Source organism: Rhagoletis pomonella, unplaced genomic scaffold (assembly GCF_013731165.1).
Source record: "Rhagoletis pomonella isolate Grant_MI unplaced genomic scaffold, Rhpom_1.0 Rhpom_scaffold_00005, whole genome shotgun sequence".
NCBI lineage: Eukaryota > Metazoa > Arthropoda > Insecta > Diptera > Tephritidae > Rhagoletis > Rhagoletis pomonella.
The window spans coordinates 35,141,967-35,156,415 of NW_023458559.1; the positions used below are offsets into that span (position 1 = coordinate 35,141,967).

Consider the following 14,449-nt stretch of genomic DNA (forward strand, 5'->3'; position numbering starts at 1 on the left):
GTTGGGCACAGCCTGACCACGATGAACAAAGTCGTATTGAATTATTTTAAAAGCAACGTTTAACTGAAAAATTCTGTCAAAAAAAGCGTAGGGCGGAGCGTTTTCTGACGCCTAGCTTTAAGGCCAAGGGCCCATTTCTATACAAAAGCGTCAACGCTACGTCAAATGTAGAAATATTACCAACAATAAGCATAGCTTTGTTTGTGGGTAACACGAAAATGACAGTTTCGCCGTTTTCTGCAGCCAACTTCAATACCTAACGCCCTGTCAAGATCGGATTTTCCAACCATTCTGCGTTGACGCCGCGTTGTTTTGGTATGCTTCATACAAATTGTATGGGCATGAGAATTTTTTGACCGCCAGACAACGCAAACGCTTTTGTTTAGGTATGGCAGTATGACTTACATTTAAATATTTGGTCACTAAATTAAAACGAAGCCTCAGATCAAAAAGTTACATCAATAAATAAAAAATAAAAATAAGTTCCTATCAGGCCGCTTCTGAACAGAATCTCCGTGGGAGTTTTCTCTCTTTTCCCTTTCCTCCTATAATGAACGATTGACGATTTTTTACTTTAAATTATGGAGTTGGGCTGTCATATAGCTCTTTCTAAGTTCGAGTTTCCTCCGCCCAAATTCCTCCTCGGTAAAAATGCCATTTTTATTCGAGGATATTTTTAGCGGGAAAAACTAGTCCCCGGATAACAAACTCCCTGGGAGTATTCAGAATTGGTCTGTATTTCTTATTGATTGATGGCACTAGTTACCCAACCGACGTTAGCACCTCATTAGTATAAATATTAAGATTTTTGTATTGCAATCGATAGTTCGTCGATTGTTATTTACTGGTTGTCCATTTATAACGTTTGTTCGTTATACCCTTTTCCCACACCATCTTCAATTACTTTGGTCGCTCCTCCTATTACGATTGCAAATTACCTCATTCCCACGGGCACATTCTTAATTCGATTTCACAGTTCTCTGTCTCTGTGTTTTGTTTTTATTTTCTTTGCAGAAAAATTGATGCAAAATGTAGGTTCCTCCTAAAAATTTATAGTTTTCCGTAAAAAATTAGTGATATACACATTTATAAACTTTACTTCTCGTACTCAGAGGAAATACAAGTTTTGACTTGTGAGCTGGTTTCGATAAATTTTCTATAAAAATTAGGCACCGACAGCACCGATTTGTTCGTAATTCGCATGGTAATTGGATCTGAATTACCAAAAAATGAGGTAATTCGCTATAAAAATTTTGTATGGCGAATTACGTTATTCTAAGGTTGATTAGAGTGCAAATTACGAATGAGAGATCGAACTACGTAATTGGGGTGGTGTGAGAAAGCCGCATTAGCCACACAGTAATAGGGGTCTTCATCTAAAGTAATAAAGCGATAGATTGCTTAAATTTGCCCTTGGTAAATAATTGCACAAAATTGTTTATTATTTAACTTATTTGACTAGTTACGTTTCATTCTTACTTCATCCATTGTGCTAATTTGCTTTTTATGTGTTCGTAGCAAAATCGAGCATCTTTAAGTCTGTCAGGGGAATTGTTAAATGTCAAAAAATTAATTATAAATGTTTGGCTGAAGACCAAACGTCAAAAATGGACGAACAATGAAGAACAATCGACAACTATCGATTCCAATAATAATTAACCCAAAATAATCTATTGGAGGTGCTAGACACAGGAATTACGTAAAATAAAAATTGAAAAATTAATTATTACTGTATGGCTAACAAACAAGTATTAAAAATGGACGAACAGTAAAGAACAATCGACGAACTATCGATTGCAATACAAAAGTCCTAATATTTATACTAATGAGGTTCTAACGTCGGTTGGGTTTGCATTTTTTAGACATCTAAACTCAACGTTTCATTTAATTTGAACCACCCTACAAATATCAGTGCCACCAAGTTTCCTTAATCCTAAGTTGTCAGTACTGTCTTTTATTTCGCTTCACGTCTTTTTTTCGTCGTAGTTTGGGCTACACTTTTGGGTTATTCCATCTATTTTCATAAATTCTTCATAAATTTTTCAGTTTCTTTTAGACTACAAGGAGAAAAGGTGTATATACGGCTTAAATGCGCACGATTGCATATGGCGGAAATTTTTTGTTTTTATTTTTTTCTACTGTATAAAAATTCCAAACGAAACGAGTGCGATAATCATAAAAGCGACGAATTAGTGTCGAAATAAAAACGAATATTGAAGAACCGGCTAAGGCAAAGACGCGACCAAGTGGAAAACGCATGTAGTGAAGTGTAAATATTATTAAATTTTTTATTCATATTTCTACGAGGTATTTCTCTCTTGCGTATGCATATTGGTTCATTCAATCGTCGCCTGCAAAAAAAAAATTCCCTTGTGTGTAGCATTTTATTGGCGTCCATGTGTGTATGCGTGTATATTTCAGGCTGTAGATTTGTGTGCGTTCTGCTTTCCGAACTGTTGCGCACACCTTAAAAGTGGCTTGTGGCCAAAAGCAGTCAGTGAACGCCGACAGGCACGGCGACGGAGGCAGAGACGTCAACGACTGCGACGACGACCGTTCAACAATAGCAAAAAAGTGTAAATACATAAGTAGCAGCAAACGATGTAGTGCATAGAAGACGGGAGACGGAAGTGAAGACGGTGACGGAATATGAGATAAAAGACGAAACAGCAAAAAAGCAGATAATGTGATTGAAAGAAGTGGATGTTAAAATAAAGACAAATTAAAAAAGCGAAAATAGAAGGGGCAAAGCAATAAGTAGCCAAGAGTATGAAAGTGTTTGTTATAAATAGTTGAGTGTTGGCAAAAGGGGAACTAGCGTAGAGCAGAAACGAAAATAAAGTAAAAGGGGAGAAATTAGAAATTGTAGCAAAAATTATGTTCGGTGAGAATTTGCAGCGAGAACGTTATACATACACACATATGAGAAACCTTGAAAAATTTATATGAAAAATTAAAAAAATGTTAGCTTTTGTAAAAAATAGCTCTATGTAATACTAATATTGGCTCACAAGCAGTACATTGCATTGCTGTCAATCTACTGTACACAAATATCAACGTCATTGCTGTAATAAACGTCATGGACTTCCTTTTCCTTTGACAGTAACGCCATTCACCACCAAAATTCTTATATTTCTTGCAAACAACAGCGCTATTCTCGCTCAAGTCACCACCAAAAATGCATTGTGCGTAAGGTGCACCAGCAGCAAGTGCCCAACCATTGGTTAAAAAGGTGATGTAAGGGTGGCAGGGCAACGAACGCAAGCGTACGAAAAGCAACAAAACAGCGCAGCTTCGTACGCGACGTATCCGCTCTTGACGGCCTCGCAGTTGTCTGCGGTTTTGCTGCCCTCCTCTCATCTTTGCCACACTCCCTTCCACGCTTGCTTTTTATAGCAATTTTTTGGCATCTGTATGCTACAATGCGTACATTCGATTGTGCAAAGTAATTTGAGTTGATTTTTGAGTACACAATTTTGTTTTATTGCTATGGCGATTATTAAAATAAATTTATAGCATAATACAATTTTAGGTCGTCTAGAAGTAAAACCACTGCAAGGTAGACTAACCTGATTTTGTGTATAAAAATAAAAATGAGCGAAAATTTCATTTGTAAGTACAAACGGCAGTTGGTTGCAAACCACAAAGGGAAGTGGCAAGAAATTGCCAACAAATTCATAGCCCACAGCATATAATGTCTGAGGGCTCTTCTACTGCCATTGCCGCCGCCGCCACCGGAGCCGTTGTCATCGTCAATGCACAAGTACAGCAAAATGGTCGCTGCCGTGGAAGTACGATTTATGTGCCCAACGCTACGTAGGTACTTGTTTATGTATGTATGTACAGTGCATACATATCTTACTTAAGTCTCAGTCGGCTATTTTCTTGTCTTAGCGCAACTATAACATAAAACAATTTAATTTTACAGCAAATGAGCACGCATTGCCTTCTTTATATGCAAATCATAAACATAGCAATACTGTACTGTGTGCTACGCTGTGCCATTCTGCTAAGTATGCTGCTGATGAAGTCAAGTGAATCGGGTGAAGTGGTTGCAAAGCTGCTGACGGTGGCAATCTAAATGACTTGAGCGTAGAATTGAGGTTTTTTGTGGGGGCTTGCGGCTCTAAAGCAAAAGAATTCACTTATTTATGCTGTCTAATGTTTTTATTCGTCAACTAGCTTTGCTAGCTTGTCGACGGTTTTTTCTCTATTTCGCGCATTCGCATTGCTGCCTTTCCCCTTTAAGTACTTTTCCTATTTTATCTTCTTTATATCGTTCACATTCATTCATTCATTTTTTAACTGTTCTTATGTGCTCTATACTTCATATTGGAAAAAATTAAATTGAAATTCAAAACGAGTTACTGTCAGTTGTTGCAGTGGCAGTCAACGTTATCTCAAATGACGGCAAATTGCTGCGCCATGTACTTCGTATGACGTCGTGCAAAGCCAGTTGTGCACTGCCTTTAACTGCGCTGCGGTTCTGTCAACATTCTCACACAGCTGCGCAAGTGTCTATTGCTCGTCGGCAGAAGCTGCGCTGCCATTCTGCCGTGTTGCCTCACGAAAGGGCAATTTCACGAATTGGCTGGCGTTTTTTGCTTTTGCAATGCTTGTGCATTTCTCATACATACGTACATATGTATGTGTATAAGGGCATTTAACTGTTGTGGGCACTCAATTTTTGTTTGCAATGAACAAAGATCTTTATTTAGGTGTAATAATCAGACAAAACAAAACGAGAAACATAAAGCAAGGTTATTAAAATTTAGGCTTTTAAATTACAATTCCCTTTAAAAAGGGGCACTTTGATAAGCCTAGTGCCGCTTTCTTTGTTACTGCAAGCTACCTTCAAACACTCGGCAAAAGACAAATTCAATATCTAGGAACTTTACATTATTAAGAAGATATTGTGAGAATAAAACTGCAACAAAAGCACGGTGTAAAAGGCGGAGATACTAACCACTATACTATCGAGTAATAATAGCCACTATACTATCGAGAAAAATTAACGACTGTACCATCGAGGATAAATAACCAGTATACTATCGAGGAATACCAAAAAAAAAAACATCTAAAGCTTTGGAAATCTTCGCAATAAAGTGTTTGGCCGAGCTTTTAAGATTTGTGGCCTTTTTTGATGTGTCTACGTTTCATTATACAGCTTAATTCATTCTAGCACAGAAACTGCAACCACAAGACATCTATAATCTAAGCACAACACGTGTTAACTCTGGTTCTTCATTCAATTGATCTACAAATGCAGATGGGTAGGGGGAGAGGTGGTATAAACTGAAAAGTTACTGCCTTCTTATTTACCTCCTTAAAGGGAAACTGAGGATTATCATAAGCATTCTCATGGAGTTGTGCAGGCTAAGGTGTCATCTGGTTTCAATAGCAATCTGGTAAAATGATCTTTATCGGTTCTGTAACTCAGCTTAAGATACGCCACGGCTCCTGCTCCTTGAGTGTGATGCCTTGGAATGTGAAGATGTAGGAATAAACGAGATTTTATGATGAGTAGAGGGCACAATATATCCCTTGGGTTGCAATGTATATCGTTATTAATTATCTATCTAAAAGCATAGACAGACGGCAACGTTGATCCGGATTAACACCGCAATTGATCTGATCAAAATTGTGCCTTGACAGACGGCAGTAGGGTTCGAATGATACTATCGATATTGAGTAAGTATCGATACTGAGGGTATAAAAATGAGTACTTTAATACTCGATACCTTATTTGGTGATTTTACTCGATACTTTCCAAAGTACTCGTAGTATCGAATACTTTTTAAAAAACACACTTTTTAAATTTTGTCTTCCATTGGCAACCCAATTTTCTTGGCTTATATGGATAACTATCATTAAATTTTGTCCATCACTTAAAATAAACTGAAATTTCGTGTAGTCTGTTACATAACATAAACCAAATAAGTTTAAGTTTAATGGCCTTATTCATAAAAAATAAAGTAGGCTTAAAGAGCTTAAATAAAATGACTCTTCATACATTTTTCAGTTTATAAACCTTTTTTATTTTTATGAATAAGGCCATAAAACTTTACTTTAAACTTTACTTTAAAGTTCTCGAAAATACAGAATTTTTAGAAACTTTTAGGGTATGCAGTTTTGTAACCTATTCAACTTTCCGTGTAGCCTACTACCGTAGAATTTTAATTAAAACTTGCACAATATTATACAAAATTGAATAGGCTACAAAAATGCATACCCATAAAGTTTCCAAAAATTCTTAATAAAATTTAAAATTCGTGAAAGTAAATATGTGTGTATTTATGTATGTACATTTAACGTTTAAATTACTTCTAACGTGGAAGTAAGTACTGCAATGAAATAAAAATCAAATATTTTAAATGTCTATTGTTTTAGTTTCAGGAAATATATATAGATATACATTGAATCATATATGTAATACTCCTATATTGGCAGTAAGAGCTAGTACCGTCCGAAAACATTACAGTACAGATATATCAATAAACACGTACGAAAGAAAAGGAACACATACGTTTATAAATAAACATGTACACGACACATTTACAAAACCGGCACTCAAGTACACAATACATTGACAAAAACAGTACTAGACTGTCTCGCTTTGATTTCGGAATGCTTACACATTGAGATGTTAACTTACTATCAATATAGAAGTATTACATATATGGATTGAAGAACAAAATAATTTTAGTATCCCAAAAAACGTATTTTAATGAATCCGATACTGAGTAGTATCGATACTTTTTCCCTGATACTTTTAGAGTATCGATACCATGAGCTCGATGCCAGAATGAGTACTCAGTATCGATACCAAAGTCTGAAATTTCGAACCCTAGACGGCAGTAACGCGGATTAACGCGCCGCGAGGTCGCAGGTTCGAATCCCACTGCAAGTAGAATATTCATTTAATTTTTTTTTCTTGATTCAATTATAACTTCTACTTTTTCATACCCGAGCGCACTTGTGCACAAGGGTATATTAATTTTGTTCACATAACGGTTGTTTGTAACAGCCAAAAAATGTATACATAAATGCTCAGAATGAATAGAGAAGTCGACTAAGCCATGTCTGTCTGTCCGTCCGTCTGTCCGTTCGTACGACAACTCGAACAAAAATTGAGATATCTAAACGAAATTTGGTATGAAATTTGGTTTCCGTTAATCCAAGGTAGGTTGGTATTGAAAATGGGCGAAATCGGACTGTAACCACGCCCACTTCCCATATAACGGTAATTTTCATAAATACGAAAACTGCGATATTTTAGTAACTACTGCAGGGTATTCACTCAAAATCGATATTTACAATAATTTTCAGACGAAAAATAAGAACATTATAAATTTTTGGAAAATTGGCGTAGCCACGCCCACTTATGGTTACATGTGTATATCTTGGTAACCGCTGCACCAATTTCTTCTAAACTAGGCACAGTTGTTGGCCTTGGTACAGCATTCCAAATGGCCGAAAATTTAAAACATCGGACAATAATCACGCCCACATCCCATATAACGGTTATTTAGAGAAATACAAAATCTTCGATAAGTCAGTAAATATTAAGGGTAATTTATTCAAAATGCATGCTTGCAACAATTCTTTACCAAGAAATACGTTTATGGTAAAATTTTTGGAAAATGGGCGTGGCACCGCCCACTTATGATCACATATATGTATGTATATCGGTAACCGTTCTTGCAATTTGTACCAAACGGTTATTGTGCTTGCCACATAAAAGCAAAACGCTGGAAATTATTGAAATCGGACTAAAATTACGGCCGCTTTTCAAATAACGGTAAATTTCAGAAATGCTTGAAACAACAATATTTCGAATTTAAGGACGCTAATTTACCCAAATTTGATACACCCCGGCTTACCATCTAGCGGTAGCTTTCGGAAATGTCAAAAGACATATATTTAATACTTGCGCCGGGTATTTAATGTTCGGCTCCATCCGAACTTAGACCTTCTTGCTTGTTTTAAATTGTTTTTATTTAGCTGTTTTTGACTTTTTAGTAAAAAAAACTTAAATTAACTATTAATAACAAAAAAATGTGAAACAAAATAAAACAAATGAAAAAAAAAATAGAAAAATAAAATTAAATATATAAATAAAATAAAATTTAGAAAAATAAAAGAAACAATAAAAACTATTTTTTTTGGCAATCGCTCCAACCGAGGATCGAACCTGGGACCTACAGGCTTGCAGTACGCAACTCTCACCACTTGGCTACCGCGGATGAAGGAATCGGTTACTTTATTTGCTCAGTTAGACATCCACCCTGTCGTCGCTAATGCAGTCACCGAAATAAGTTCTTATTCATTTTAAATTGGATCCCTGTTCGAATTAGTATTAGTGACTGCATTACCGATGAAAGGGTATATGTCCATGCTAATTTTGCATTCAAGTCCCTTGTTAGTTACATATATAAAGCCAAAGTTCTGAACACATTGAAAACGACGAGCTACAGACCCCAGCTTCCAATTTATCATCTTCATTATCTAAACGCTTTGTCGATGGCGACATGATTTCTTTGAACGCGGCAGCGACATCATGAATTTGTATGAGTTTGACATAAAAGAAGAGGAAGAACCTTATCTGTCGCCAGAAAAATAGAAATAGATCTAATCTGGCCACAACCACAGCCGTCGCGTAGCCCGGTCGTCGGTACATAAGAGTACGTGTTAAAACAATTTTACAGCTGTGGTTTGTAGCTCGTTGTTTTCATTGTGTCCGGGCTATAAATGTCTGAGCACAAAATATTTTGAAACACCTAACTATGAATACAAAGGATGAAATTAATAGCAATAATCCCTCATTAATACTAAAATTATATAAGTTCGTTCACGAATAAATAATGTAATCGAATCCAATGAGAACAATATAGTTACCATAAAAGTTGGCCCTAAACACAATTTTCTGCCAAGCCGATTTGATAAACTAAGCTAGTATCGAGAGTTCATATTAGTTAGGTAAGGTTAGGTTTGCTCAAAAACTTCTTATAGCATCCAAATCACCAGAGACAGAGGAACATACTTACATATATTCGATAGGGCCTGAGTTCGTTGCCTGGTAGCGGAATAAGGTAATAAGCTTATTTTTCAATAGAAAGAACTTACCCCAAAAAAATTGTCTGCTGTTCAGAGGATCAGCTAAAATGTAGTCCCTTCATTTCTGTGGGGAAGAAGTTCGTCCAAATGCTTAGTAAAAATGTGAATGCCAATTATGTAAAGACTTAAGACGGGCATGTGTATTTTAGTTTGAATGATTTGTTTATATACTGCGGAAAAATAAGAGGTATTAACTATACAATTATCGAACAAAATATAAAAATATATATCCTACTTGAACAATTTCAATAGTAGAATAATATTCTTACTTTCAATTTCAGGTTTTCTTTGTGTTCTCTCGTTTGCTGTGGTTCCTTAGAAATTAACTGCAATAATAAAGTGGATTAAGTATAATTTTACACAATCACCAGTATTTTAGTGATCACGACATAAACCTAAAAAATTTGTTTGCATAGTGATTTTCTAAAAAAAGGAAAAAAAAATATTACGCCACTTTGCATTAAACCAAACGTCTTTTTTTAACACTGAAAAGTAAAAAGTAAATACATAAGTTTATTTTTAAACGAAAACACGCGCTTAGCAGCAAGAACCGAAAAGTGAAACGAAGTTTAAAGAGCATAAACAAAAATAATTATTCCCAATAAGAAACGAGTGTGTTAATCATAACGTAATAATCGCCTTTTTCATTTCATTTCTGTTGAAATTTAATTTTGTTTGCTAATTTTGTTTTTGTTTTTGTTGTTAAACACACAAAAACCGGCGGCAGGCAAATCTGTATTTTTGCCTACCGAAAGTTAAGTAAAAAATTTATGCTTAAATGGATGCAACATCAATAATCACACAAGTCTCACGCGACGATGAGCAGTTGAACGTGTGTGCAAATGAGAAAGGTGAGTACCATAATTAAAATCAAATATCTCGTATAAATATAAAACTTTTTTATTAGTACATATTATAAGTATTATCTTAAGAACTTTAACAAATATCAAATTAACGAAGCGCAACATAATAAAATGAAAAAGAAATGATACAGAACCATGGCTGTTAACTATGTGGAAGCGATTGAACAAAGGAATTTTAAATGTGACAAGCTGGCTATTAGGTTGCTTGCTTGTTTGTTGGTAAGCATGAGTGGGTTCCCGCCAGTTATTCAGTCGGGCAGTATCAAGAGGCGAGACATGCGCGTGCTGGCGGCCGCAACAGCAGTCGCCATCTCATTGCCACCGCTGTCGTCGTCGTCGTCGTCGTCGTCGTCATTGAAAGGGGAGCAATAAATGCAAGTGGGAAGCCCTGACTGGGTGGAAGAGTTGCTTATCGGGTTGTTGTACTGGTTGCTTGCTTGCGCCTAATTTCATAGCAGTTTGTGTGCTTGTTTTGGTATTACTGTGCGCTTCTTTTTTATGCCAGACACACAAAATGAGTCATCGGCAACCTGCCGTCTGTGAGTCCAAGCAACAACCAACGCAACGCACATTAATGGCAGCATGTACTATGCATTTATTTAGCAACAGCCAAGGCAATGGTCACAAGGATATGTGCGATAACAGTGGTTGTATTTAGCGAATACTTGCATTTTATCGTAGAAAAGGGAGCTAAATCGTCAAAGAAAGAAAGGCGAATATTTATGTTATCCCTCAACTTTTTCAGGCGTTAAAATTTATATGCCATTGGCATCCCCCATTGATTTGGTAGTGGGGTTTGGAATAAGAAACGAATTAGGCTTCAAAGTTAAGTTTTTAACTCAATGTGTTTTCAGACATCTTAATTGAGAAATCGCCTTTAGTGGTTGGAAGAGCTAAAAAATTAAAATAAATAAAACCTTTTTTGAGCTTGACTATGCCTTATTTGTGTGTATAAATAAATAAATGAAATGAAAAATATCGCAAAATATACATAAATATGTGCATACTATGCATATATCTCATGGTTCCCGACCACCCTAAGTTTCGATGCCTACTTGTCTTTTAATTTATTTAACCTTTAAGTAACTCGCTGTCTAGATCAACTAATATTTCAATTATAGTCGTCAAGCTCAACTAACGTTAGTCCCAGGAAACGTGCTGTTTCGTTGGCAGCGGATAAAAGGGAGTGAGATCTTAGATGAGTGGGCTTAAGAAAGCATTTTGGATTTTAGTGGCGAGATTTTACACGCAGTACATAAGTTGGGTACGTCGTATATGTACGTCGAGCCTGGATATGTAGGAGTTTAACTGACCATAATTGTACCACAGTAACGTGGTTCTGACTACACAAAGCGAGATAAGTCTTATTTAAGTGATTTAAAGGGGGAGGTGGTTAGTGTTTGGGAACTTTTGCTGGGACATTTGTACATTGGGTCGAGTCTAGATAGGTAGAAGTTTAATCTGCCAGAGTAGCGAGACAGTAATTTCGAAAGAATAATGCGTGTTTCGAGGCAGCAAGAGTTGGTGAAAGTAGTAATAGTGTCTCTGTAAGTATCGTTAATTATCTGCCTGTAAAACTGCTACTCCGACTGGGTATGTCCATAGGTATAAGGGCTTTAGTTGAGTGGGGTTTAGGGGATAAGCGAAGAGGTGTCGGGAGTTGTGAGGTGACTCTGCAGATGCACACACTGAGCTAAATCAGAGATGGACAAAGTGGCTCCCAGAAGCCATTCGCACTTAGAAGCCGGCTTGGCACATTTAGGTGCTAGATGAGGGGGTAACATCAAGAGTCAGCATGAAGGGGGAAGAAAAGCGTAATAAAATTTCTTATACTACGACTCTCAAAATACTAATACATATGATTCTTTATTTCGAAGTATACTAATTATTTATTAGATATGAAACCTTAACCCTCATGTACACTGGCAAAATTTTGACATTTAAAATGTAACAAAAAAAAATTTAACAAAGAAAATATGAAAATATCTTTTTACAAACACTTTTGTCGCGATTAAGCTACTGTACAACAAATCAGCTCAAATTTAACAGCTCAGGAGTAGAATACATACATGCATACATAAATACTATGTATAAAAACAATTGCAGGTTTGCAGTTTTGTTTTTGCGCATTTTCTACCATTGCTGTTGGAATTCATTTCACCTTCGATCTTTTTTATCTTGTATTTGCACACCTCTGCCGGCAGCAGCAGGGGATGATTTTCGTTACGTTGAGTTTTTGCTTTTCAAGGACATTGAACTTGTTCGTCTTTATTTTATGGGATTCCTTACTTATGCATTTATTTGAATTTTTTGCAATTCGTGCAATTCAAGTGCTTACATATTGGCCGTGTTTTTTGCGCATTTAAGCGCTAAACACGCATTTTTCTTGAACAAAAGGCGAAATTATTCTTCCCACAATTGAATTAGGCGCTCGCTACAAAAAGGTTGCCAACATTTTCTAGATATTTATAGTACTTTTTCAAAAAATGGGAAAAAATATAGTACATTTCAAATAAATATAATATGTATTTTATTAAAAGAAAAAGTAAAAACGCTTTAGGTTATGGAAAAAAATTCGTCCTGTGAATGCCAAAGTTGCTGGAATAGAAGAAATAATTTTAAGTAAATTTGTTAGTTCTTTCTTAGTGTTTTTAAAAAATGTTGCCCTTTTTAATTATAAAGTCACTATGACCCTTCATTTTAAAGAATATTTCATTTAATATTGTAATATAAGTATAAAGGTCATTTTAATACAAATTTTTTCTTGCAAATTACTGAAATATATTTATATTTATAGCTGAAGAAAAATAAAGCTGCAAAAACTTATCAAATTTGTGCATACTTTCTCCAATTGCCATTTATTATTTTTTCACACAACTCGAACTATTTTCAGTTAATTTAATTTTCTATCACAACTTGTAATCGTCGCTTTTGTATTTATCTTTAGTCGACCAATTAGGCAAGGCTGCTTTATCACTTTTTCTTACGATTTATTTCGCTAATTTTTTTAATTTATAATCTTTATTGCTTTTAACGCAAATTACTTTCTTCTCCTTTTTCCTTACTTTGTCATTATTATCAGTGCACTCGCCTGCCTTTGCCGTGTATTAACTCTATCTCTAAACATATCGAGTGCATCGTTGGCTTCACTGACCGCTGGCCGCTCGTTTGCCCACCACCAGGTCGTTCGCCTGTTTGTCACAATGCCATTAGGCTACACTCGAGATGTTGTCATTCAAACGTTTTCATTACTTATACAGACGTACATACGTTCTCCAGCGTGTTGTTGTTTGCTTGCAACCATTGTAATCAACATTTATTTATTTATTTTCCCGTCATTTAACCATTTAAGCAAAGTGTAAAGGCATGTCACTGCCGCTCTAAGTGAATTCCTCTGGTTTGGTTCGCTGGTTGTTGTTGTTTTTTGTTTGTTCGTTGGCGTATTTTTCTATGGCCAATTTATTTTCCAATTAATTGCACTCACACATTGCTGTGCTGTCGTTGTTGCATTGTAGTAAATGTAAAGAAATGGAAAAAAATTAACGCACACACATACGCAAAAATAACCAAAGCAAAAAAGAAACAAAACATCGCTAAACTGCAGCAATGGGGTGTACTGGTTGTATGTACAAGACTCGTCACCCCTTTCACATTACAAAGCTCATTATCACTCGAAGTACTTATGTACATGCGAGTATATATCGCCGGTAATATTAATGACAAGCGCATTAAAACGAAGGGAGAGTCGCTTTAAAATTCTAGCGATGAAGTTGATTGATGGCAGCTTGAACTTGGTTTGAAAAAATATTCCTAATGATGATTGAGATTAGTGGAAGGAATTAAATAAATGGCAAGTCTCACTTGATTAACGTTCCATTTTCAGTTATTTTTGGCAATGTGGCACATATTTTGTTGAATTATAGTTGCGATTCCATACGAGTCCGAACTTATCAGAAATAGTTCTCACAGTTGTTCCGAACATACATTTATAATATCTTCAGTGCTATTTTTAAGGACTAATTCTGACTATGTATTTCTGCAAGTTCGGATACGTACGGGGTCCCAACTTATATGTATGTATGTAAGCAGCATAGCGCTTATTATTATTACGTTGGGTGTGGTTAGGTTAGGTTGGATTAGGTAGGGGCGTACGAGTGCACGGAGGAGTCACATCCTTCTAGCAGTTAAGCCATTTACTATCCCGAACGAAGCTGTGGAGATCCGATACTTTCGTCTCCGCTTTGTCCCCCAAACTATTGAAAAAGTGTGAGCACAAATGTTTCGGATGGCTTGTCTGAAGAGCTGGGCATTGACAGGAAGTGAAGAATCGATTCCTTTTCTTCCTCATCCCGACAACTTCGGTAGGGGTAGCTTGTTAGTATACGCCATCGATGGAGCAAAGTGCCCTGTGATGACGCACGTAAGAGCACTTACAGCAGATTTGTTTAGCGTCAATAAATCTTCAGTAC

The 14,449-nt window shown here is 36.1% G+C and overlaps 1 protein-coding gene across 1 annotated transcript in view; it reads left to right on the top strand.

Moving 5' to 3' along the window:
* The first annotated feature begins 9,895 nt into the window (after positions 1 to 9,895).
* Positions 9,896 to 14,449, top strand: part of LOC118740079 (phosphatase Herzog-like) — an 87,754-nt gene continuing 83,200 nt past the window's right edge. Inside the window, exon 1 of the mRNA XM_036471573.1 lies at positions 9,896 to 9,968. Coding sequence (XP_036327466.1) covers positions 9,896 to 9,968 — 73 coding nt within the window. The remainder of the gene's footprint in view (positions 9,969 to 14,449) is intronic.